The 27,590-nt window shown below is 44.8% G+C and overlaps 1 protein-coding gene across 1 annotated transcript in view; it reads right to left on the bottom strand.

Annotated features, from left to right (window-relative positions):
- Foxo1 (forkhead box O1) overlaps positions 1–22,315 on the bottom strand; it is an 81,773-nt gene extending 59,458 nt beyond the window's left edge. The window contains exon 1 of the mRNA NM_019739.3: positions 21,230–22,315. Within this exon, the coding sequence (NP_062713.2) occupies positions 21,230–21,850 (621 nt within the window). The 5' untranslated portion in view covers positions 21,851–22,315. The remainder of the gene's footprint in view (positions 1–21,229) is intronic.
- Between the last annotated feature and the right edge of the window lie 5,275 nt (positions 22,316–27,590).

Here is a 27,590-nt window from a genome sequence, read left to right as displayed (position 1 = left end):
ATTTCTGAGTTCGAGGCCAGCCTGGAATACAAAGTGAGCTCCAGGACAGTCAGGACTATACAGAGAAACCCTGTCTCAGGGAAAAAAAAAAAAAAAAAAAAAAAAAAAACCAAAAACAGGTAAGGTACATAAAGTGGATACTTCATATAAGCAATGTTCTGTAGGATGACCCAAAAGAATGAACTACTGAGTCCTGAATTTTAGAAGTCTAGTCAGGAAAAATGGTGCTTGGGCAGGGCTCAGAGACAGGGTCCTACACACATCCAGATGAGACTGTGACACCAAGCAGTCACTTGCCCCAGAACCCCCACCCCCCCAACACACACACAGCTTTCAAAGCAAAACCAATAAACTTTTTAATCTAGGGAGACTCCCACCCAGTATATAGACCACACCTTATTCTAATACAAGGTGACTCTGGAACCTCCCAACCCCACCCAGGACCAGCCCAAGCGCAAGTCACTTAGAATATCTTGACCCTGACTTCCTATCCATGCAAAAGGAGACAGGACCGATGGATAAAGAAGAAATCAGTACTCAAATGGCAAGGAAAGCCAATACCTGTAGAACGCTAGACATGGATGTCAGCTGTATTCTGCCCTTATCCCTTAGAAGGGATGGTCTTCCCAAAGTTAAGTTCATTCCAAGAACAACGCTCTCTCTCTCATCTCTATGGGCTAATGTTTGTTACCATCTGCCAATCCTACAGCATCAGAAGGAATAAGCCCATCAGTGAGGGAATTACTCTTGCCCTACATTTGAGCAGTATCCATCTGGTGGTATAGAAACCATGAGTGTCCTTGAACCATGACTTTATTACCATCACCACAGATGAGTATTTCTCCTCAAAGAAAAGTCAGCAATCCAGAGCTTATTATATCAAAGCACTTTTTCATCTTTTGGCATCTAGTTAATGGTTTGGAATATAGCTCAGGGCCACAGTATCTACACACCAAGCATCAAGTCCTGTACTCAATCTTTAGCACCAATAAGGAAAACAAAGTAAGCAAAAAACAAACAAACAAAAAACCAACAACAAACTCTAGTTATTTAGCTGGAGAATCCAACGAATTTCTATTATCGGGTCCAACTGTAATGCCCAGGCCTGGAATCACTGCTACTGGGAAGGCTAAGACAGGACAATAATCAAAACCCAAGGCCAGTCTGGGGTACAGAGGACAGCTAGTCTGGGTGTTCACTGATTATCTATACTTTATTATGATCTTTCTTTTAACATTAAGTTCTAGCCTTTTCTCTAAAATTCCAAAGATAATTTGTCTTTCTGATACAGCAACCAAGTGGTCACAGTACTGCATACCACTACAGTTTACATGGTCTGTCTTGCTCGCTTACTAGGCTGCAGATTGAACCTAGGGCCTTCCCATGGTAGGCAAGCTCTCCACTACTGAACTACATACATCTCTAGCCCCTAACTCCACCCACTGGTTGAGATTAGATCTCAGCACACTGCCCAGGTTGGTCTCAAACTCCTGTGTTCAAGTGATATTCCTGCCTCAGCCTCAGGAAGGCAGGACTATACAGGCATAAATAATCTTCCTTTTTTTATACTTTCAGATATTCCTCAACCCAACAAAAATTCCTGTAAAACATAAAATCCAAGAAACAGGTGTAGTGAACAAGCAACTCCTCAGGAGACAGAGGCAGTTATACCTGTGAGGTCAAGAACAACCTGGACTACAGAGCTGAGTTCCAAACCAGGCTGGCCCACACACTAAGACCCTGTATAAAAACCCAACCAACAAATAGCAACAACAAAACCCTCAGGGGTGCAACAGTACCCTTACGCTACTTGTACAGAATTGAGAAGGTTAATCTGTGTGGTCTTGGTTATTCTTTTGGTTCTGATTTGTTTATATCTGAAAATGTTGCACAAAATCAGGAAGCCAGTAGACTCTTAGTTCCTTTGAACTCTATGCCCCAAAATTTTGGCTAATGCTAAAACGCATGATACATCCACACAGCCTCTTGGAATATCTCAACTTGTCCTACAATATTTCTCAGTATTAACCCACTTTACAGATTAGGATGTTCCTGCTGCTACTGCTGCTGCTGCTAACTGACTGTCAAAACATAAATCCAGAAACAGAGACCAAGACTTCTAATATTTACACAAAATTACAGCTCTGAGGGAAATTGAGAGTATTACAAAAAGCAAATGCTAGAGTGGATTCTGGTAGTTCTGTAGTGACCCTAACATAGGTTTTGGAACACCCCAGCACCTTTGGTCCAAACACCTCCAAGCATGCTTTGGAGATGCTGACACTGGCTAGCCAATTATCATTGCTCAAAATTATATGCAGGAAAAGGCAGAAGGCAGGAATCTGAAATGCACACCCCAGCCATCAAAGCTCCCAGGTGGAGTGAAGACTGCTGCCTCAAACAGAAAGAACAAAGGGCCTCAGAGTGAACCACAGGCTGACAAAAGGCAGAGTGAGCGAGAAAGCAGGATCCACATGGAAGTAGAGGAAACCTCAGGCAACAAAGCTCTGGATGGCTCAAGTAGGGTGGTACATGCTGTGATCCAGCACTCAAGAGACAGAGGCAGGAGAGTTCTAAGTTTAAGAACACAAATACAGCAGAGGGTGGGTGGGTAAGAAGAAAGATGTGCACTTGTCCTGCCTGACACACCAGGTTACACAGACCATGCAGCTCAGGGGGAGTCCTGAGCGGTTTACAGGGACAGAGACCTCTAGGCACTGCAGATCCCGTACATACAGCCAGGCAAGCTTCAGGCAAACCTTTGTCTTCTCGTCATATAAATTATCTGTGGACTTGTTCACCCACCCCAAACAAAGGCAGTACTATCTCCCGTGACGGTCAAGCACAGAAAACAAACTCCCTGCACAGTGTGCCTTCTTTTGCTAACGTAAGAAATTTCCCAAGTCCATGGCCTCATAATTTTATAGTGTAGAGGTTAAAACTATAAACTTCAAAATGTGAAGGCAGACAACACAATCCATCTCAAAGTGTTCTCTGTATTTCACTTTGAATAATAAAAAAAATCTGTTTGGGGTCCTACATTTGGACAACAATATTCAAGTGTTCTCAAAGAAATGTGTGGGACTCCAAACTAGTCAGCCGAGAGCAGAAAGTCCAGGCTGTCTCACTGAACTTAACGGAACCAGCCAAGCAAACTCAATGTCGCTTCCTATTCCAAAGCAGGCTGTGTGGAAGGGGCAACCCACAGAGAAACAAGCCAATGGATTAAGACACTTTTTTTTTTTTTTGGCTTGGCTGGTATTTTGAACAATTTCATCTGCATATTTATATATCTTGATCACATTCATATACCTATTACCTACACAAACCCTCCTTCCTTCAGCTAACCCTCTCTTCCTTTCATCAACAGAGTGGGGTCTCACTTACTAGCATGCAGGCATCGTACCAGTCCCTACACCACTGAAGAAAATGTCTCCCATGGTGTTTGTTTTCATTGCTTTTCTTGTTAATACAGTGTAGTTAGGTTATTTTCAAAATTCTCCAAGTGGTCAACCAAGCAAAAGATATACTGCATCAAATGATTAAAAATCTATTCAAAAATGAATGAAAAGGACCACACATAAAAACAACAAGGAGTCGGAGAGGTGGCCCAGCGGTTTACAGCTCTTGTTCCTTACAGGGGACCCAGGTTCTCAGGACCTCTAATGGGGTTAACAACAGTCTACAACAATTTCAGGGGACCCAATGTCTTCTGGCCTCTGTGGCACGAGACACACATAGTGCACAGGCAAAGTAGGCATGCACATAAAAAATACAACTAATTCATAAAAAAATACAATAAAATAAATCCTGCTCAAGCCAAGTATGATGGCTCACATCAGTAATAAATAAGTAGGCTGGTGCTGGAGGGTCCCCCAGATTCCCAAGACAGCCAATGAGACCCTACTGATAAAGTGAAAATCTATTCCAGTCATCACAGTGGACCATGCTTGTTATCCTAGCCCTTTCAAGGTGGAGGCAGGGGCTCATGGTCATGCTCCACTACCATGATCTACACGAGAACATGTCTTTAAGAAAAGAAAAAAAAAATCAGGAGGCAGAGGCAGGCGGACCTCTGAGAGTTTGAGGCCAGCCTGGTGTACAGAGCAAGTTATAGGACAGCCATGGCTACACAGAGAAATCCTATCTCAAACAAAACAAAACATTCTGTTAAAATTGACTCCATGACATTGTACTTTGTATTACAAAGCTGAGTAAGTTTAAAAGTCCTGGCACCCAAACCCTAGGAACCAGGAACAAGTGGCACCCACAAGAATGCCCAGTCAGTCTGTCAAAGTGAATCTTTACTTGTATTAATGATAGACGGCAGTGGTGTTAGAGCATAAACTCACATTAGCAACCTGCAATGGGAAAATTTAAAACCACAGAGCCAGCAAAGTGGGGGAAAACTGCACTGACTACAAATCCACCCAGATGCTACTTCCCGAAGAAGCCCAGAGGCTGGCTACAGACAGGCATTCCACACCAAGCAGGCAGCTAAAAACAAAACGGATGAGCTTGTCCGACCCTTGTGGTCACCAGGTGTGACCTGGAGCATCAGTCTGAGATGAGAAATGGAGAATCAGCAAAAAGCAGCCCAGGGATGCCCACTGTAGACTGGATGCACAAGAACCACACCTTCTGCTCCAAGCAAAAGTCGGCTTTGACTTAAAAAAAAAAAGACAGTAATTTTAGAACTCTAGCTTACCAACTTGCCTCCACTTCTGGATATTTGAATTTTAAGAAAATTTTAAAAGAGTAATTATTTCTGGTGCTTCTGATTAATTTAGGAAGCAGACGTAGTTCTGAGGTGTAGCAGCAAAATAGCCCTTGCTCGGCTCTTTCCCCTCTGACAGTAGGCAAAGGTCTGGTACAACTACCAGCCAAAAGACTAGTGTCAGTCCATACCACCATATGTGCGTATGTGTGTAGATGCAGGACTGCAAAGCAATTCAAGAACTTTAAAAGTCTAACCAGTTAAAGATAGCATTCCAAATCAAAGAAAATATGACCAAACATAATTACGGAATTTTTAAATTCTTCACTTAACCAAATACTTTCCTTGTGCTGCGTTGGTGGTAGAGTGGTGAGCATAGCTGCCTTCCAAATACTTTTCTTGTCTCAAACTTCTGTAATGTATGCTAATTTACCACACCCAGTAATGTCATTAATACCTTCCTTATACAATCCACATTTATGCCCGCATCCCTGTCTTTTTCCACCTCTGGTTGAAAAACCAAAGTATATATTTCCCCCTTGCTAAAACAGGAGACAAACAAAGGGAATCCCACTTAAATTGAAGAACGTTAGACCCCCAGGCAGCATACCAAATACTGTGCCCTGTATTTGGTCAAAACTCTACCAATGTATTTATAAATGGGTGTGAAACTGTAAATCCAAAAGCTTTAAGCTTAAGAAGACCTGAAAGATTAATTATATTTTTGCAGCCTATTTCAGTATGCTGTCCTAGGATTACTCAAGTTCATTTGCTTGCTATCATTTAACTAGGCAGTCTGCTTGGGTACTGTGGGCTTTTTAATATGATGTGCTCGAAGAACCTTTCACAGACAGGTAACTGCAGCTTGCTTGAGGCCACAGCAAAGGTAAGGATGTCTGTTCCCTACCAAAGTAAGCTTTTTCTCAGAGCTCCCTAAGCATACAGTCACCAAGCAGAACCCTCGGGAAGCAACGCAGAGCCTCCAGAGTACCCTCTGACTAACGAGCTCCATTCCTACTGAGATCATTTTTACTAGCTGAGTCCTGAAATCACCTCAACAAGCCACAAACGAGTAAGCTCAACACAACTTACTTGACATTTATTCTTGACATGACAAAGGAAAGTAGAGGTACCTTCATGTGCACTCAGTTACCAGGGACAGCCAGGAGTGGTGCTCCAAGTCTGTAATCCCAGCTAGTCTGGGCTATATAATAAACAGCAAGCAGCAGGCCTACCAGAACTGCAGAGAGGCCCTGTCTCAAAATGGGAGACAAAACAGAAAGCAGCTCAAGACTGCATCCTGGATCACTGAGGGAGAGACCTACAGAAGCTATGAGCACTGCTGTCAAGAACAAAACAAATGAAAAGGCCACACTGCCCTGACTGCTACACACACACACACACACACACACACACACACACACAGAGGGGGAGGGAGGGGGAGGGAGACTGGGAAAGACAGAAAAGGAATGAATGAGAAGTACAAGATTTTTCACATTTGATGTATGCAAATACCGTAACTGTCCGTCTACTCAATCATGAATTATGGGGGAGGGGCTGTAAGATGGGACATGGGGCTTTTTTTATTCATTGCATGTAGATTTTATATGTTGATTTTTTTATTTACCTATTCAGAGAGTAATATTTTCTTTTTATTTTATTTTATTTTATTATTATTATTAGGTTTTTTCGAGACAGGGTTTCTCTGTGTAGCTCTGGCTGTCCTGGAACTCACTCTGTAGACCAGGCTGGCCTCGAACTCAGAAATCCTCCTGCCTCTGCCTCCCCAGTGCTGGGATTAAAGGCATGTGCCACCACCTCCCAGCTTTTCTTTAAAAAAAAAAAAAAAAGATTTATTTATTGTTATTTGTAACTACACTGTAGCTGTCTTCAGACACACTAGAAGAGGGCGTCAGATCTCATTACGGACGGTTGTGAGTCACCATGTGGTTGCTGAGATTTGAACTCAGGACTTTTGGGAGAGCAGCCAGTGCTCTTAACCACTGAGCCATCTCTCCAGCCCGAGAGTAATATTTTCTATTAAATTTAGAGATACAGGCAGCTAGCAACCAACCCAGTCCACAAACCACCTCAGTAGACAGCTGCGAGTTCTGCCAGCATCTCTCCTTGGCATGTTTGCCTTCAGTCCCAGGAATGAGCCTTGTAGAAATACACGCAGGAGTAAGTGTTGTAACTTGTCTTGAAGTTGTTGGGCTTTTGTGATAAGTGCACAGTAAGGAGGACTGAAGCCCGGCCGGCACTGCACTCTCACTTCTGCCACAGCCTGTTGCAAGAGCCAAAAAGCTACATCTGGTAAAAGCCTCGGAGTCTGAACACACACCCTTCTCTGCAGTGAACACACACTTCTCCATGCAACCCTATACTTGGGTCATGGGATAGTAAAATCCAAATTTTGATCATTACTAACTCAAGAATCTGCCAAAAACTAAGACCTCTAGTTAAACCATATCCTTTGATCTTGACACCAAGCCACCAAACTGTCTCAAGTATCTGACACTTTTGTTTGTTTTCAAAAGCTTTCAAGGACACAATATTTGTAACGTTGGAAATTGAGTGTTTCTATAATTTCTTTCCCGAATTAGAGATCTCAATGCAGTGCTCCTCGGATGCAGAATGCAGTGTCTTCTAAGTCCTGCTTTTGCCACCTTGCAAAGACCCTTTACGTGTGTTTAGATTTCTCACTCAGGCAAGGCTTTTCCCCTTGTCCACGTGCATGGCAGACGTCTAGTGGAAAGCACTGAGGGGAAAGACAACAGTTTTCCAGATTTAAAAAGGGAAAACAGAGAAGAGAGATGGCTCAGTAGCTAAGAGCACCAGCTGCTCCTGCAGACAACCTGAGTTCAATTCCCAGCACACACGGTAGCTTAGAACCATCTGTAACTCTAGTCCCCGGGGACCCATGCCCTCTCTGGCCTCTGAAGGCACTGAGTAGTATGTGTAAAATACTACACACAAAGTATTTAAACAAAAAACAGATATAAAAAGGAAGGAAGTGGCCGGAGAGATGGCTCAGTGGTTGAGAGCTCTTCCAGAGGTCCTAAGTTCAATTCCCAGCAACCACATGGTGGCTCACAACCATCTGTATTGGGATCTGATGCCCTCTTCTGGTGTGTCTGAAGGCAGCTACAGTGTACTTATAAATCTTAAAACAATCAAGGGGGGGTGGGGGGAGAGAAGCTAATAAAGAGGAAAAACTATCTCCAGGCCTCAGCTAACTCCTTGGAATGTGGGGCCACTGAAAAGATAGTCTTTATTTTCCCACATAATTTAAACCAGTTTCCCTTTCCCTGTCTCCCTCCTTATCTTCTCTCCTTAGGCTCCTCCCCAGCTCAAGACTGGAATTTGACTTCAAGGAAGTCTTTTCTACAACAGTTACAACAGGGAGCCTGTTGTATGAGAGACCAGATGTCAGGCTCACTTAATTGTTTCTGTGTTAACTGGGATACTCAATAACGACGGTACCTCACAAAGCCAAACAAGAAACATGGTTGGAAACAGAAATAACAGGTTTTTTTTTCCTCCAACTGAATATTTCAAGTTTCTGGTCTGATGCAGGTAGTAATTCACAAAACCAGTACCCGCTGTTTTCCAGCTTTGTGAGGAATAGTACCTGGGAAAACCTGGTGGTCAAGAACTCTCTTTATTCCCAGGAGACAGACACCTGGAAGCAGACCCCTCCCTTCCCTCCCCTTCCCTCTCCTCCCCACAGCTTCACTTAGATGAGTTGTGCTGTTAAGGTCCTGCACATGTCATTAGACTCAGGTCTTACGCCGCACAGAATGACACACTGTAATTAAGACAAATATCTCATCAGGGCAGAGAGTCTTGATCCCCAGAGATCTAAAGCAGTTGAAACTAAATCACTATGAGAAAAGGGGCAATCTCAAAGTTTCCATGGGTGGCCAAGTTGGGCTTCCTGCACATATGAGCACTTCTCATGAGAATTCTGTTGTAGACAGGACACCAGCGGTACCACTCTCTACAAAGGTAGGTGTGTCTTTATCCCAGCAATTAAAGAACTCACCTAAAAATGGCAGGCGTGCAGGGATCTCGGTAGAAAATGTCCTCCTCCCCCTAGCTCTACAAGGGACTTCCACCTCCCCTCCCTGAGGCAGGTAATAGCCTATACTTTTTCCCATTGCAGATCACAATCAAGGAGACACAACTTAAAGGTCAAAGATACCTGAGGGAGCTCTCTACTTAGAGTGAAGGAATGGGTGGGGTACGGGAACAGGATGAAATCCAGAACTGCACTGGAAATAAAAACAAATACTGATTCAAAATTTTAAATCAGCAGGTCCCCCCACCCCATTGGCCTGGTGTAATAAACCACCATGCAAGTGCGGTGAACTAATGTGTTCTAAAAGCTACTTTCTCAGCCGGGCAGTGGTGGCGCACACCTTTAATTCCAGCACTTGGGATGCAGAGGCAGGCGGATTTCTGAGTTCGAGGCCAGCCTGGTCTACAAAAGTGAGTTCCAGGACAGCCAGGGCTACACAGAGAAACCGTCTCTCGAAGAAAGCTCTTTTCTCTATGTAGAAGGTAATATACACATAAAACGTCCCAGTGGTGAGTTTAGTGTGTTTAACTGTCTCCCATTCCCAGCAGGGTATCTTTCAAACAAAATACTATCTCCCAGTACTGCTATAAACACACTACTAAAGTATCTTCATTGTGTCTAAAATGGCTGCTTTGTTTTAATAATCTGTATATATGCCTTTTGTGATGCCACAATAAAGTTTTACTGTGGACAGACCTGATGGCACACTGCTATATGTGACTCCAGGCATCATCAGGGAGGCTGAAGGAGGTCTTAAGTTCAATGTCAGCTTTGGCCACAAACTTGAGACCGTTTTAAAAAAAAAAAGAAAAGAAAAGAAAAGAAAATTCAAGGACTGGGATATAGCAATGGTAAAGTGCTTGCCCAGTATAAGCAAACTAATTGGTTAATCACAAACTAGTCAGACTTACTCTGGTATTCTGAGCACATTTACTATAGTCAACTGGCATCATTCTGGGTCATTTGGCACTGCTCTGAGGTTTGCCTAACCACATCTAACAGCTTCAGTATCAACTGAAACATCTCATTCCTACAATCAGGCTAGTGGATAAAATAATACACAATAATAAGAAAGGTATCAAAGCCAGCTAACTTATCACTAGTGCAATTACAGCTCACATTTAAATTATAAGGCATTTTATTAATCCATGCAGAATTGTAAATTCCACATAACTGCCACAAACTTATTTTGTGGTTGCAAACTTCAACTCAGAATGTCTCTTCTTCACACAGGTACGGCAGGCAGCACAGCTATCAGACTCAGCCTGTGGAGGCTGATGTCAGAAAGTCGGGGGTTTGAGGCCACGCTCAGCTACATACTGACTTTGAGGACAGCGTGGCCTACATAGACCCAATCTAAAGGAATAAAAAATAAAATAAAATAAAATAGGAAGAAATAGGGGGAAGAAGGGAAGAGAGGAGGAGTAAGAGGAGAAAGAAGAAATGTCTCATTTTTTAAAAGAACAAACATTTGTCAGGCACAGTTGTTTAATCCCAGCACTCAGGAGGCAGAAGCAGGCAGATTTCTTCAGATCAAGACCACCCTGTAGTACAGAACACCCGGGGCTACACAGAGAAACCCTGTCTCAAAAAAACAGAACCAAAGCCAAAACCAAAAAAAAAAAAAAAAAAAAAGCAAACAACAAAACCAATAATCTTTAACATATCTTCTCCAAAATGTATGAGTCCTTAGTAATGGCTTACAATGAAGAACCACGTGGAAGAACTGCAGAAGAATTTAAGAAATGATTCTAACTATGTTCAAACAACTCAAAGAAGATGTGTGTAGTCCAAGACAACCTGGGACAGAGGAGTGAGAAGGACGGGAAAGCACAGTTAGACCAGAAGGCCCACACTGAATTTATGCTGAAACCAAAACAAACCAGGAAGCCAAATAAACCTGTGAGTGGAAAGAGCCTCAATCAAATGGATGGTGTGGAAAACAGAGTCCTGAACTAGGAAAGGAAGTGAAGCAATTGGCTCACTCAGTAAGTCAATGAGAAATGTGCAAACAATTTGTAAGATATGGAGAGAACATGGGAAGGCTTTGGGATACCACAAAAGTGCCTAACCTTCACATTACAGGCGGAGAAAATAGTTCCAATAAAATCATAGGAGAAACTTTCCCAACTCTAGCGAGATGCCCGTTCTGGTAGAGAACACCAATGGACAGCACCATTGTGAAAAGAAACTCCCAGACATCCTTTAACACACGGAAGGCACAGATTGAAGAACAGGTAGTACAAGCTGCAGCAGAGACAGGTTAAGTCACACGACTACTGGTCCATCAGGGTAACACCTGGTTCTATGACAGAAACTTAAAGCCAGAAGAGCCTGGAACGATGTCTTCTAAGTTCTGAAGAAGATCCTAACCGTCAGCCTAGAGTGTTACACTCAGCAAAACTATCTTTTAAAATGGAAGAAAAATTGAAAATTTCCATGCTAAAAGTGGGCTGAAGGAATCTGTAAACACTAAAGCCAGCTCCACAGAGGGTACTTAGGTCTGAAGAGAACGAATACATCCAAGAACTCACAAGGAACAAACAATGCCAAGACACTTACTTAGTCAGGAGGTCTGAGAAAACACAAGACCATCAAAATGACAGGGATTAACACACATCTCTCAATGACAACTCTTCATATTAATTGTCCCAATTCTCCAACAAAAGATATAGACTGTAAGATTGGATTAGAATACTTTTTTGCTGTCTCCAAGAAACACACCTCAATACCAACTTAAATTCAAAGGATGAAAAGGGGCATTCCAAGCAAAGAGAACTAAAAAATAAGGAGGTGTTAACTACTTTAATACCTGACAAAACAGATTTCCAATAAGAACTAGTCAGTAAGCAGGGAGAAGGATGATCCCTTCATAGTCATGGAAGAAACAATTACCAAGACGATACTACAATTCTAGCCATGTGTGGACTAATTCCTGCACACTCCACAAAAGACCTAAAACTTGACCTAAAACATGCTAACTGTTGACTTCACTATCCTACTCACGCCAATAAAAAGGTCACCCAGTGGGCTGGAGAAATGGCTCAGTGGCTAAGAGCACAGGCTGCACCTCTAGATAACCTGGGTTCAATTCCCGCACCCACACAGCAGCTTACAACTGCCTGTAACTCCAGTTCCAGGGGACCCAAGGCAGACACATGTACATGGTGTATTTATCAGTGCATGCAGGCAAAATACCCATACACGTAAATAAAATAATCTCAGCAAACAAACAAACAAACAAACAAAGAGGTCATTTAGACAAAAACTAAACAGAGACAATAAGTTACATAACATCACATGGCATTTACAGACCACTCCACCCAAACACTAATGAGTAATTGTGGTTTCTGAGTAAGACATGTCTCTGAATTTAAACACTTGGCCCCTGTGGTGAGTTAAGGAAAATGGCCCCTAAACACATATATTTCACCAGGAAGTACAACTGTTTGGAAAGTTTAGAAGGATTAAAGAGTATACATATCCTTTTGCCAGAACAGGTGTGGCCTTATTGGAAGAACTGGGTCAACGGAGGTGGGCTTTGAGGTTTCAAAGCCTCTGCCTGCCTGTCTGTCTGTCTGTCTGTCTGTCTCTCCCTCCTTGGTCATGGGGTCTCTTCACAACAGTTCCCCAGCTGGTGGTTTGTGGAGGTAATGGAACCGGAAGGAGATAGGAGTCTTTCTGGAGGAAGGACATGAGCAGGCATGTGCTTTGAAGGTTTATAGCCTTACTCCCGCCACCTTCTGTTTTCTCTCTTCCTGTTTGCAGATGAAATGTCCGCCATCTTCCTGCTCACTCCTGCAACACTTTTTCCTAACACTGTTTTCCCTGCAGCCATTTCTCCCCACGATCAGCTTACTCTCCTGCCAGTGTAGGCAAACACAAACCTACCTTAGTTCTCTTTTATCACTGATAAAAGACTGACAGAAACCAACACATGAAGCCAACCGAGGGAAGACAAGGCAGGGACTGCAGACAAAAACCTGGAGAAAGGAACTGAAGTGGAGTCAATGGATGGATGTTGCTTACTGGTTTGCTCAGCTTGCTTTCAACACCAGGACCACCCACCTGGCCGAGTGTGGCTGCACCTACAGTGGGCAGGACCCACCACATTAATCACTACATAAGAAAATGCCCCACTGAGTGGCTCACAGCTAGCATGATGGAGGCATTTTCTTGAGGTTCAGTGTTTCCAGGTGACCTTATTTTGTACCATGCTGGCAAAAACCCTAACAGCACGAACCCGTTTCTTCCTTAACTCCCTCTCTCCGTGCACTTTCCCAGCAGCAGAGATGTAACCAACAGGAATATGTATTCCTCTGCAGCCACGGAACTCCCTCCAAAATCAATCACCTATCAGTACATTAAGGAACTCTTAAACATAGGAAAAGCTAAAAATAACATACTGTAGTCAGTCTATCAGACTTCACTGGAATCAACAGCAAAAGCAACTGCAGAAACCATCCAAGCTTAGGAAAACTAAATGACAACTGGGTCAAGGAAAACCTCTGAGATTCCAAGAACTGAATGAAAATCTAAATACATCATAACAGAATCTATGACATACAACGATGATAGAACTAAAAATGCCTTCATAAAACAACAAGAGATGCCAAGATAGTTGATATGATATCAATATCTGCTCACTCCTGCAACACTTTTTCCTAACACTGTTTTCCCTGCAGCCATTTCTCCCCACGATCAGCTTACTCTCCTGCCAGTGTAGGCAAACACAAACCTACCTTAGTTCTCTTTTATCACTGATAAAAGACTGACAGAAACCAACACATGAAGCCAACCGAGGGAAGACAAGGCAGGGACTGCAGACAAAAACCTGGAGAAAGGAACTGAAGTGGAGTCATTGATATTGATATGCCAGAAGATCAATCAGGCTGAGATCAATGATAGAAATTAAAAATCAATAGGAAGAATCAAATGAAGATTAACAAATCCTTAGCCCAACTAGTCGAAATTCTAAAAGACCCAAATTAATACAATTAAAGATGAAAAGGGACACTTTATAAGGAAATGGATGAATCTCTAGCTGCATAGGATCAAAGTTAATCCAAGATAAGGTAAATAATTTAAACAGAGCCATAGCAATGAGACCCATAACAGAACAGACTCCCATAGTCACAGATTAGGAAAAGTAATGTGAAAATGGCTACTGTGCCCAAAGCAATCTACTGATTAATATAATTCCCATCAAAATTTCAAATTAACCCAACAAAAAGATGAGAAATAATAATCTCAAAACTCGTAAAGAAACACAAAGAACCCAAGATAGCAAAAACAATCCTCAATAATAAAAAACATAGAAGGTTTCACCATCTCTGATTCCAAGTTATAATATAGAGCTATAGTAATAAACAGCATGGTGCTCACACAAAGACAGACAGACAGACAGACAGACAGACAGACTCATCAGTACAACACAACGTTCCCACAGCCAAATGATTTTAGACAAGAAGTTCAAAATTACACATTGGAGAAAAGACAGCAACTTCAACAAATGGTGCTGGTTAAACTGGCTAGCTAATGTAGAAGAAAAACCAGACCCTTAGCCGGAACAAAACTCAATCCCCAATGATCAAGGACCTCTAAATTAGACCAGATTCCCTGAACCTGGTAGGAGAAGTAGGACTGTTTCAACTTATAGGCCCGGAAAGGATTATAGGCATTAAGATCAACAATTAATTAAAAAAAAAAAAAAAAAAAAAAAAAAACCCTTCATGAACTAAAAACATTCTGTTCGGCAAAGGGCACCAACAATCCAGAAGAGGAAATGGGAAAACATTTTTAACAACTACTAGACTGACATAAGGTTAGTGTTTAGAATATACAAAGAACTCAAAAAATAAAATATAAATCAACAACCCCCCCCCCAAGAAAAGCCCTAAACATACACACACACACAAAAAAAAAAAAAAAACCAAGAACAAGTAAAAATTGGAGCATGAAACTACACAGAGTTCTCAAAAGAATACAGATGGCTGAGAAATAGTTTTTAAATGTGTGACATCCTTAGCAATCAGGAAATGCAAATTAAAACTACTCTGAGATTTCATCTTACTCCAATCGGAATGACCATAATAAAAACATATACATATAAATTTTATTATGCATATTGACAAGAATGCAAATTACAGTTGGGTGGTAGGGTATACAGCTTTAATCCTGGTACTTGGGAGGCAGAAGCAGGTGTAGTTTTGAGTTAGAAACCAACCTGGTCTATATAGTCAATTCCAGGCCAGCCTGGGATACGTACTGAGACACTGTCATAACAAAAAGAAAAACTGCAAACTGGGACATCCACTACAGCTAAGTGTGGTTTCCTCAAACAGATCTACCATGTCATCTTGCTATCCCAGGTCTGGCCTTATTCTCAAGCAGTCTCTATCCCACTAGAGACATCTGTCCATCCACGTTCACTGCGGCTAATCCACAATGCCTGGGAAATGCAACGGCCTTAATATCCATCCCTGACGAACAATGCAAATACACAGTGGAAAAACATTCAGCTATAAAGAAAAATTAAATTACAAAACTCACAGCTAGATGGATGGACCTGGAAGTAATCGTTCTGAATGAGGCAACAGGCACAGAGAGACAAACAGGATGTTCTCTCACATGTGATGGCTGGCTGTGAATCTCTAGATGCGTGTGTGTATTAAATTGGAAATTACAGAAATCAGAAAATTAGCAAGGGGCCACAGAGGATTTAGCGCTCAGAGAAGGGAATGGATGGAGCTCAGGTGTATGAAGGCTGACAGGGAAGTAACAGGAAGGATAAACGCGGTGGTGGGAGGAGGGCAGGGTAGAGGGGGGGGACACAGGGAAGGATGGGAACACAGGAGACATTTGAAAAGTCTGTACAGAAACCTACTACTGCAGATGCCTCCTACAAGCACACATATACACATATAAAAGACATTTAAATGATACTATCCTAAAACAGCAGAGGGTGGCACAATGCCTTTCCTAGATAACTAGGCTATCAAATAAGTTGCCAGGTACCAACTACCTCACATCAAATTGTTGTCAGCAGGGTTCCATTAATGCCCCTTTCCCTACAACAATGAGACTACAGCTCTTGCCATTGCTTTTAACTACCATCCAGAACTTGACAGTAAGACTCTATTGCTAAAGCCACTACATATCTAGGTCACAGGATATGAAGAAATCAAACCAGACACTTCATTCCTACTGGCTAGCTTCAGTGCTGGAAGGTTCTATGCACACACACCATTAGGAGAGAAAGGTCTTATACATCCATACCTAGCTGTGAATCCTGAAAGCTAAAGCAATGACCAGCCTGGCAAGCAGTAGCATGAATAGTACTGGGGCAGCTAATCACTTTCTAACTGGATTTAAAGCCTGCTTCTCAAAATGGAACTCCTGCCTGGTACTACTTAGTGGGCCAACCCCGTGGCCGCCTAGGCTACGTAGCCTCTAGGAAAGACTCTGGTATTACCATGCTAAACGAACATACTAATGAACTGTCCTCTAAGTTATCTTAATAACCGTAGATTCGCTCATCTCTCAACACTCACCACAATAGCTTCTCTTCTCAGAAGAGGGGACAGGCAGTAGCCAGCTACAGCAAAATGGCTATTTGCTGGGCATGACAGAACCACTGTACACATGAACTCATAGTGGCTATGACTGCATGCGTAAGACCAACACAAGGTCAGCTGAAACCCCATCATGGTTGTGGGAGGGGCTCATCAAGTCCCACTCTTAGCTGAGAGGGTACTGACAGCCTTCCTGCAAGGGGAAGGAGAATCAGTTTTCTTCAAGGATGAGAGGTCTTAAGGCGCTACCAATGCTGGAGTGGACAGTCCTACACCCAGGCACATACAGACAGCATTGAGTAGACAAAGTGCCTTTACCACCACAGCACATGAAGGGGGCAGAGGAAGTACTGGGGAAATAGGGAGGGAATGAGAGGTAGATTTGATTTATCAAAACCTACATATACAAAGTGCAACTAAAAAACAATAAACATGGATGGTCCTTCCCGCTGAGAAAAAGTTCATAGGTGAAGAAAATAACATTCTTATACGTTCCAGATTTGGTGTCTCTTTTCAGTTGGGGGTGGTAGGGTGAGCTTGCTATCTATGGTGTTCCTGTTAGTGGGGTTAAGTACATGACTCCAATTTCTGAAATGGTTTATTATTTAACAAGTAAGATACACACCCTCAGCTAGCTCATCCTTTCTTCATCTCCCTGTCCCTATGTAGTTAGTATATTGCCGTTCTGAGGGTTCTGACTGACTAGTAAAATGGTTTTAAGGCAATTTGTGACCAGGAAGAGAAAAAGCAACAGACACTAGAAATGGGCTGGAGAGGTGGCTCAGAGGTTACAAGCACTTACTGCTCTTGTAGAGGACCAAGGTTGGCTTAGCAGTACCTACATCATGGCTCACAATCATTTATAACTCTAGTTCCAGGGGACCCAACACCTCTTCTGGACTCCATGGCTGCATACACACAGGTGGCACACTTACAGTAAGGTAACCATTTTAAAAATAATAAACTAGAAGTAGGAAAGATACCATAAAGTCCTCCAACCCACCTCAGAAGGGGTCTCTTAATTCAATGGTCTGTGTGTACAATATAGTAGCCATCCTCCCAATCAGATTTCTGTGGCTATACTTAAAGCACTGAATTGAAGACTAAAGACAAATTTAAAGATAAAGAAAATATACTAGCACTATCATTTGATTGATTAAAAAAGAAATTTCTCCCCAAATGAACAAGTATCTGACCGTTTTAAATAAATAATTTTGTTGTTGCTGAAGCAAAGTCTCAAGTAGCCCAGGGCATGTATGGCCAAGAGTGACCTTAAACGTCTTACCCTCCTGCCTCGACTTCCCACAGGCTAGGATCACCAGCATTCACTTGGCACAGAGGAATAAAACCCAGGACATCCTGCATGCTAGCTAGGCAAGCACACTACCAACTACTAGCCCTAAAACATTCTTTTAGGTAGTCTATCAAAACAATAAACAAGAGTCAACTCAAAACCACTACTTAAAAAAAGAAAAAAGAAAAAAGAAAAAAGTGCTACTTCCCAAGCTTCAGAAAGTTTTCTGTGTGTGTGTGTGTGGGGGGGGGGGGGGTGTCGGAAGGTGGCACCGGTCATGGAAATGAGGTTTCATTGTTTACAAACACTGGGCTGTTTAAAAGAGCCTGGGTTTTCCAGTGTTAAGTACCGCTTTATGTCTTACTTATGACCATTGTAGCCAAAATCAAACTAAAATTAGGAGACCAGAGTGACGGCTCAGTCAGGAAGCATTTGCCTCAGATGCTTGAGAGCCTGAGTTCTGGTTTCAGGCACCGACACACAAGCCTGTATGCATTACAGGGGGCAGATCCCCGGAGTTCATCTCAAACCGAGTCTGACCAAATCTGTCACAGTAAGAGACCCAGAAACTAAGAATGAGACCCGCTAGACCCCCAACACATATGCATGCATACCAGTTGACAAATGTGTGCTCGCACTATCAATTTAAGATAAATGTTACTTAGATACCATGTCCAAAAACAAGAAAAAGACAACACTTCTTTAAACATTGAAAGGTTTTGTTTTTTTCTTTCATTTTCTTGTCTTTTGTTTGCTCTTGTTTTTGTCTCAAGAGCTCATGTAGCCCGAAGTAGCCCAGGACAGACATCTTTGGGATGCCGTTTAACTTACAATCCTCCAGCCTCCAATTCCAACGTTTTATAATAATTCTCCATAATGTTTAACCTGTGTATACAAGTATACAAGTATACAAGTCATTTCCCTGTATATCTATCTATGCTACAACTGATGGCATGGACCACAACGCCCTGTTGATTATACAGTGTCAGGGAGTGAACCCTGCATGTTAGGAAACCATCCTACCATTGAACTACATCCCACTTTCTAAAAATAAATTTTGGACACTAACAGCTTCCCAGTTACTATGTCCTTCAAATTCTCAGGCAAGCCCTTAAGAAGACCACCATGAAGCACAGTTAATTAATAATTCTCAATAGCTGATTACAGGAAATAAAGCCTACCCCAAAGCTGTCACTCCTTAATACTCAAACAGTCAAGCTCTGGTTGCTTTGCACTGTAGGATTTCAAGTGTAAGTCATGATACAGTTTCTTCCTTTATGAATTCTCAGACCTGAGAGTGAAACTTAGCTTTAACAAGTCTCAGAACTCATTCTTATGAAACGTTAACCAGAAGCCTAGTTATGAGTTACAACCGTTCAGGTTTCTTCTTAAAATACCCCTTTACTCAAACTGAAAACACACTTGCCGTGGTTCAGCTTACGCCGACAGACTTTACTGTCAAGCATCTATCTACTCCTCTGAAAACACAGTGACCTGCTCCCTAGTCCAAAGCTCACTTGCTGTTCAGGCAATGGCTGGCTGGGTCTTCACTTCTCCAAAGCCTGAGCTTCTAGGTTCTTGGTGCCAAGGAGAAAAACAATTTAATACATAAATCATTAAACTCACATTATTAAGAAATCAGAAGAATGGAGTAAAATAACTAAAAAGATATTGTGACATAACCTATTTTTCTAAGAACTAATTTTAAAAATCAAGTTATAGTTCTCAAGAGCATCTTCACAATGCCGCCTGAAAGGCAAAACCAAAAACTCCCGCAAACATCACCTTATTCTTAAAGCAAGGCACGGCTATAAACTGAGAACAGGAAAGAATGGGTTAACTACACACTGTGCTTTGGGTGCCCAAAACGTTTAAGAGGTTTTCTGTTTTGTTGTTTTGTTTTCAATAGCAAATGCTTTATGTAACAGTTGAAGCTCCCACGATCAAGTAAAGCACTGGAGTACTTAAAAGTCACTGTTAAGTAAAATTGGATTTTAAAGTCAATCACTATCTTGTGAATTAGAATTTGAAAAATAGGTATTTTGCATTTTGGAACACTTGGTAATATTGCACGTAAGGGTAAGGTCTTGTATGTATCTTTAAAACTCACTGTGGGAAAAATAAAACCACCCCTCTGGCTCTTTCTGCAAGAACTTTCGTCTGAGGTGAGTAAGTTGACCTTTTAGAGACTTTAACCACAGGGATGACAGAGTATGTGAAACCACCTTGCTATTACAATCATGCCGTGAAGGCTAATCTCTGCTCTGCTGCACAGCCAAGGCCAGGAGGGGGAAAAAACTGGATATTCTTAAGACATATGTCCCACCTGTGATTCTGAGAAACTGTCAGCCACAGGTGGCCACACCTCGAGAGGGACTTCTAGGTAAGATTCTCTCCTCCCCAAAGGCCCCAGCCCTTATACCACCCCAACCTCCACTGGTAGGGATGCCACAGTCCACACTGAGTCACCTGTCCTCTCCCTCCCACCGGAAAGGTAAACAAAGGCCTTAAACACCTAATTTATAAGTCTCCAATCCTCCTTCGAGGCAAAAAGGTCTTCCGTAATTCCCCAAGTGAGCACTTAAGACTTCCACCAAATACTCACTTCAGGGCTCCCAGACTTGCCCGGTCGTGGGTAGCTGCATGCTTTACGGTAAATCACTCCCCAACACTCACGCATAATCTGGTCACACACAGCAGCCTCTCGGCTTTCAATTAAATGCATACCTCCCCAAGCCAGCCCAACTGTGGAAGCCTTTCTCTGAGTGCAAAAAGTGTGGCCTCCCAGCCTGGAGGCACTGGCCCTTTAAAGGTTCTAGCTTCCTGTACACCCGGTCCCTCCCTCCTCGCCTGCTCCCGCCCCGGCCAAGGGTCACACTTGAACTTTAGATTGCCCAGAGCCTAAAAGCCTTGGCCACCCACTTGCGCGCGTCCGAAACCGTACCCAGTGAGTGGGAACGCTCGACCACCTGCTCAGTGCCCAGGCCACTTTGGTTAAAACCAAATTTGCCCCGGCCTCCGCAACTTTCTGCAACCGCTGGCCCGCACACGGCTCAGCCAGCTGCGCGTTTGGCTATCCCAAAAGCTGCGGGAGCCCCGCGCCTGCGTGCGCGCGCGTGGGGGTGGGGGATGTCTCCAGTGCGCCCCGCACCTCCGCGGTCGGGTCCCGGGGAAACCTTGGCGGCCGAGGGTCGGGAGAGTGGGTGCGCGTGTGGGTGGAGGAGTCGCCCGACCCCCTCGCAGGAGGTCTGGAGTGTCAAATGGAGAGGGACCTTGGAAGCGAACCCCTCGCTCCAACAACTAAGCTAACTTTCACGCCTGCTCTGCCATTTCACTTAAGTTCCCAAACGAGCCCTGCCCGGGTCTCTCTAGAAGTCCCTCGCCTGCACCTGGTCCAAATTTGGCTCTGGGTCTCCGGGAAGCCCCCGCCACACCTGCCATTTCTCGCCCCGCTCTCTCCGTGCGCCCATCATTTCCGGGCCCCGAACACCCACACTGCCGACCCTCCGCCGGCCCCAACACATCCCCACCCCACCCCCCAGGGCCGCCCAGAGGCCGTTCACCTTCCAGCCCGCCGAGCTGTTGCTGTCGCCCTTATCCTTGAAGTAGGGCACGCTCTTCACCATCCACTCGTAGATCTGCGACAGGGTGAGCCTCTTCTCGGCTGAGCTCTCGATGGCCTTGGTGATGAGGTCGGCGTACGACAGGTTGCCCCACGCGTTGCGGCGCGACGAGCTGGTCTTGCGCGGCTGTCCCGCGAGTGGCCCCGCGGCGGCGGCAGCGGAGGGAGGCACGGGTGGGGGCTGCGACAGCGGCCCGGTCGGTGGGGGCTGTGGCGGCGCTGGGTGCACGCAGCCCGCCTCGGGGCCCTGGAAGTCCCCGCACAGGCCCCTGCTGGCCGCAGCCGCCGCCGCCACGGCCACGCAGCCTGGCGCCCGCGCGAAGTCCTCACTCTCCTCCAGCAGGCTCAGGTTGCTCATAAAGTCGGTGCTGACAGCGGACGCCGAGGCCAGGCTCGCCGCGGCGTCGGGGTTGGCGGCCGCGCCGCCCGACGGCGCCGGACTGGAGGTGGTCGAGTTGGACTGGTTAAACTCCGGCCTGGGCAGCGGCCAGGTACAGGAGCGCTGCCGGGGCAGCGGCTCGAAGTCCGGGTCGGTCTCCACCACCTGGGGCGCTTCGGCCATGGTGCCCCCGCCCCTCCCCCACCAGCAGAGAAGTACCGGGAGACGCGGCCACCGGGGGCGCGGAGCGGGCGACCCGAGTGTCGCTCCGAGATTGGGGGGCCGCGGACGGCGGACGCACGCCGGAGTCAGGCGCGGCGGGGCGCAGCGGACGGACGCGCCCAGAACTTAACTTCGCTGGGTCACCGGTGTCTAAGGAGCCTCCGAGTTCGTGCCTAGGACGGGGCACCGACCAGGCCGCGGAGCCCGGCAGCTCGGGCACCGCGCTCCCGCTGACAAGGGCCGCGGACGCCAAGGCAGACGGGCGGACGCTGCGGGCCGCTCTAGCTCTCCGCGGCCGCGCGACAGCGGCGCTGCTGCCTGTTGAATGTGGCGGCGGCGGGGACTGAAGCGACTCCGCAGACTCCCGTCTTACGGGATCTGCAGCGGGCTCCCCGCCCGCGGCGGCGCGCGCGCCGCCCCGCCCCTGACTGACAGGCTGCGCGGCCAATGGACGCGCGAAGTCTCCGCCGAAGCAGCCAATGAACGCGGGCCTGGGCGGGCGCTGCCTTCCCTCGGGAGGCGGCAGTAGGTTGGTGGGGGGCGGTGGGGTATTTTTCTTTCTCACACACTTTTTTTTTTTTTTCCAATCTCCGTTATTATTTTCTGTAATTCTCAAGTGTTTCTGAGTCTCTGGCGTCTCAGCGATCGGATTGCTAGGAGGCAAACCGGCGTGGAGGCGGCTACCATACTTTTGTTTACTACAGAGTGCAATCGAGTACTCCAGGCAGAGCCCAGACCCTGACTCCCGGGATGGCGCGGGGCCGCTGCGCGCTCCCGGACGCGACGTGGGCGGTGGGGCGCCTCGTGGATTCCACTCAAGCCCGCTCCGCCCACGCGTCTTCGCGCAGCTCTCGGGAAGTCGGTGGGGTTTGTTTTGGAGGAATGTTTTCTTAAGCTGGCATCTGCCCTGGCCGCCCCAGGCGCGCAGATCCTTCGGTGAAGACCCGTCGCTCTGCGGCTCCGGAGTAACCGCTTCCCACCCTACCTGTGCACACCTGCAAGACGAGCCTCTGCGGCTCGGTCCAGCCCCCAGCCTCCACTCATCCTGAACCCCAGAGAGGTGCGGCGCGGGGAGAACACTGTTGCACAAGCACCTAGCTCCAGTAGCGCCTCAGATCCGACGTCTTCTATGGGAACCGCTTTTCTGCCACGGGAATCTCACTTTTTCCTGAGGACCGGTGTGGTGGCTAAAGAGTCAGAGGAGCGCTTAGAGACAACTTTGTCACTTTATTACCCCTAATTAAGTTTAACTGCTTGCTTATTTCTTTTTTATTTAGCATGGAAGCGATGAGGTGTTGAAGTCGCAAAAGGAGATAAGCCCCAAGTGTTGGGGCACAGCTCCGCCCCTCAGTTCTTTAAACTCACAGAGTGAGCTCCCAGACCCGCGTATCTAACACACGTCCGGCGGAGCCAAAGGTAGAAAGACAGTGGTTCTTTTTGCCTTACAGAATAGAAGAAAATGTTCCCTCGCTTGATCCTCTGATTTGCTTTCTTTTTTAAAAAAAAAGAAATATGGGTGGCATTTTCTTTTATTGGCTAGGATGCTTTAGAATTGAAGATGCATATTAGGGCTTTAAATATGTCCAAAAACGCAGCTCCAAATGTCTTGTTGCGGTTGTACTTCGCTCTTCTTTCTTACGTGGAGTTTTTCTATGTAAAATGAGACTCCAAAAGAAAACCAGCCTTCTTACTCCTTCCACTTTGTCTCTAACGTCTCGCTAATCCAGGCCCCTATTCCCCTATTCATAATCCCTTTTTCTGAAACGGCTGCCTACTGATAAAAGTTTTGAGTGGCGATCCTGAACCAGAGGTGCCGAGGACAGTTTGGTTAACTGTCTCTTCACCTTGACTACAAAATTTGGCTTTGACAACCGCTGGGAGACTCGAGTAAATGGATGAGCCTAAGCAGGACCACAAAGAACAACCCTCTGGTGCTCCTTTGTAATCACACTCTGCCGAGGTGGGCCCACAGTCAGACAGCCGCACCCTACAAATAGGCGGAGCACTAGAGGACCATTCTTGGCGATGAAATCCAGCTGTGAATTTGGCCTTCGCCTCATTTCTGTTTCGGTTTCTCAGGGACTGTTGCGATGAGAGCATTTGGTTAAAGGAGTTTTCCTAAAGCTTTCCCCAGATCTTCAAATTCTCTAAGGCCACTGTCCCCAACTGTTTCTATAAGTGTCATAGTATAGGCTAGTGATACAGCCAAGGCTTAACAAGAGTGGGACCCTAAGCTCAATGCTAAGACCAAAAAAGAAAAGAGTCAGAGAATCTGCACAATCAATGCCCCCAATACAAAGGTTTGTATAACAGATGCACCTTAAACGGTTCATAGAGGTGATTATTCGTGGTGTGTGAAGTCAGTTTACTGAAGCGTGGGACGTCACTGAGCATCTTACTGGTTCCCTGCCTTTGCCTGGTACAAACTATTCTGTAAAGAACGACCATTCACACCCTTAACAAGTATGGAGACATGTGCAAAAATCGGAGTCTCTGGGAAAGCAGGCACGAAGTGCTTTGGGAATTTTGAAAGATACAGCCTTTGATAGAAGTTATGTCAGGTTAAACATTCTTTTCTGATAGCCCTATAAAAATGTTAAGGTTGGAAGTAAATGTGGAGGGTCTCTTTGGCCTCCTTTAATTGCTAGATAGTAAAACATGACACTTCTTGCTTCCCATCAATATTATCAATGCAGAAAGTATAAGCATCCTATAATACCAGTGTATCTATCAGTAGATGTCGTAGATGGTATGTCTTCTTCCTGCTAACCATGCATCGTGGTAATTCTAGTCATGTGAAGTCCACCAAGATGAGTGAAGTCTTCACTTACAAGATTAAGAAAACCGGACTAGGGACTTTGTCAGATGGTATCGTGTCTGCTGAGCATACACCGTGCCCTGGCTTCTAGCATAAACAGGAAAGATAGCCCTTCAGATGTGGAGGCAGGAAGATCAGGAGTTTAGGGTGCATTCCAAACTAGCCTGGGCTACAGGAGGTCCTACCCCCACCCCTACCCCCCAAAAAAAGAGAAAGAGAAAAGGAGGATTAAAAAAGCAAATTAGATACTTTCATAAAAGGCGTTTTAGTGGAAAATGTAAACAAGCCAGGTGTGGTGGCACAGCCATTAAACCAAGCCCTCAGGGAGGCAGAGGCAGGCAGAGCTCTTTGAGTTCCACGGCCAGCCTGTTTCACACAGTGAGTCTCATGCCAGCTAAGGTTGTCTAGTGAGACCTTGTCTCAAAACCAAACAAGTGTTTTAGCTGGAACTAAAGGCCTGGAGTCCCAGAAACTCACAAAGCAGAAGCCAGAGAATCTCAAGTTTTAGGATTCCTGGGCCATAGAATGAGTTCAAGTCCGGTTGGAGTAACACTTAATCAGACCCCGTCTCAAAATAAAAAGAGGGCTGGAATGTAGTCTCACAGTAGAGACGTCCATCTGAGGCCCTAGGTCTAATCCCCAGTACTGTGAGGGGAAACGTGGACATACTAAGTGGATAACATGCAGTTACTGGGCTGTGGTTATAGCTCAGTGGTATGTGTGCTTGGTGACTCCTGTATGAGAGACACCCTGGCTTTAATCCCTAGAACTGAAATGAAATAAAAACACTGGAGATGATATTCCCCAATGCTGCTGGTGATACAACAGTGAACAATTGGGAAAGCTCTCCGGTCACTTAAGGGTGCTATCATTTTAACACAGCCCTCATGTTTCCGACTAGAGATAGGGAAGTTAAATGCTTGAGTCAAGTTTTGTGAAGTTAGTAGGGCTGGGTACAAAAAGATTTCTCCTTGTTCAGGCCAAAATGTTGCTTTCCATTCTGCCGACTGTGGATACCACTTTTAGTGCCTGAACGTTTTGAGACCATCTGATGAAATTTAACCTGTTTTAAATAGCAGGTCCTTGGACTATTTTTAAAATAAGCCAATTCTGAGCTCCAAACTTCATGGGCACTATCATTTCAATTGTGAGTGTGTGTGTGTGTGTGTGTGTGTGTGTGTGTGTGTGTGTGTGACATTGAGGACTCAGTATGGCCATAAAATTAATAGAGAGCGAAGTGTCACGAGTCTCAACCTTGCGTTCATTGTGAAACACAATGTGTTTTCACTATCTTATTTCTGTTTCTTGTCATATTAAAGCTCCTCCCAAAGAGCAGGACATGTGTATTAACTAAGAGAACGCTGCCATGCAGAACACAGATGGTCGTGCATTTTTGGCAGAGAGGAAGTTTTAATGAGGCATTTTAGTTGGAAAGCTAGTGTTCGTGAATGCTCAAATTACAAAGTAAGGAATCAATTGCTGTTTTATAATATCAGCTCGTTTTCTTGTTCTTCTAATCTAAGCACCCCATTTCCGTAGTGTTCAATCCAGGCAAGGGGTTCAAATGTGATGGCAAACAAATGGCCAACAGAGTCCAGGATAATAACAAAGAAATGATCGGCTGAAGAAGAGGCTACTAGCATGTCTGTCTGTCTGTATGTCTGTACACACGTATGAGCAAGCATAACAGGAAGTGTGTGGAGGCCAGAGGATAGCTTTCTTGATTCTGCTGCCTCATTCCAGCTTGTGGACCCTGGAGATCACATTCAGTTCCTCAGGGTTGGTGGCAGGAACCTCACCTCACTACAGCTGTGTTGCTACTGGGCCATCTGCTTACATTTTCTAGTAACTAGCCATACTGCTTGCCGTTTGTTGAATTAAATCAATGAATGGATGAATACATAAATAGAGGTAATGGCTGTGTGGTTAAGAGTGCATGTGTTTTTCTATAATGTGCAGACTACCTGTGTCAGAGACGACGTGAAAACAGGAGACAAGAGATTATCAAATTTCAGGGCCCAGAGGAATGGCTCGGAGGTTAAGAGAACTGAGTGATCTGGCATAAGGCCTCGAGGTAGCCCACGACTAGTCTAGTTTCAGGGGATCGGACGTCCCCTTCTGGCCCCTGCAGGTATACTACACATGAACTGCCACAGGCAAACACCCATATACATTTAAATGTTTTTAGAGAGAGGAAGAGATTATTACATATCAGATTTGACTGACTCAGAAGACCCATCCTTATGTAAAGGCCCATGTGCCAGAAAATAAGACAGACAGACACACACACATCTTTCAGGATATCATGTTTCTGTTTTGCAGTAAATACTACCTATAAAAAACATGGCAATGTTCTATTTCCTAAGGTTTAACATGCTCTATTTTTGGTTTTTGAGGCAGGGTTGTGTAACCCAGGCTGGTCTCTAACTGGTCGAGTAGCTGAGGATGGCCTTGAACTCTTGTTCTTCTACCTCCATCTCCTGAGGATGCAGGGGATACAGGATTCACTCTGCACTTAGGTTTAACATTTAAAAATGAAATTTCTAATTAGCAGATGACTGAAAGAGTGTGCCTGGAAAGAAAAAAAAAGGATGCCATATGTACTTTAAATAATCTTATGTTTCAACAACAAACTCAAAATAGGATATTTTAGTTATGTTGCATGTTTGAGCTCTACAAGATTCTAACTTGGAAAAACTTTGCAATACAAAACGAAGCTCCACTAGAGGTTGACTTCCTTAGGGTTTCTATTGCTGGCATGAAGACACCAAGACCAAAAAGCAAGCTGGGGGAGGAGTGGGTTTCTGTGGCTTACACTTCTACATCACTGTTCATCATCAAAAGGAGTCAGGACAGAAACTCACACAGGGCAGGAACCTGGAG

The sequence above is a fragment of the Mus musculus genome, chromosome 3 (assembly GCF_000001635.26).
Source record: "Mus musculus strain C57BL/6J chromosome 3, GRCm38.p6 C57BL/6J".
Classification (NCBI taxonomy): Eukaryota; Metazoa; Chordata; class Mammalia; order Rodentia; family Muridae; genus Mus; species Mus musculus.
This window is presented reverse-complemented; position numbering and strand designations above follow the sequence as displayed.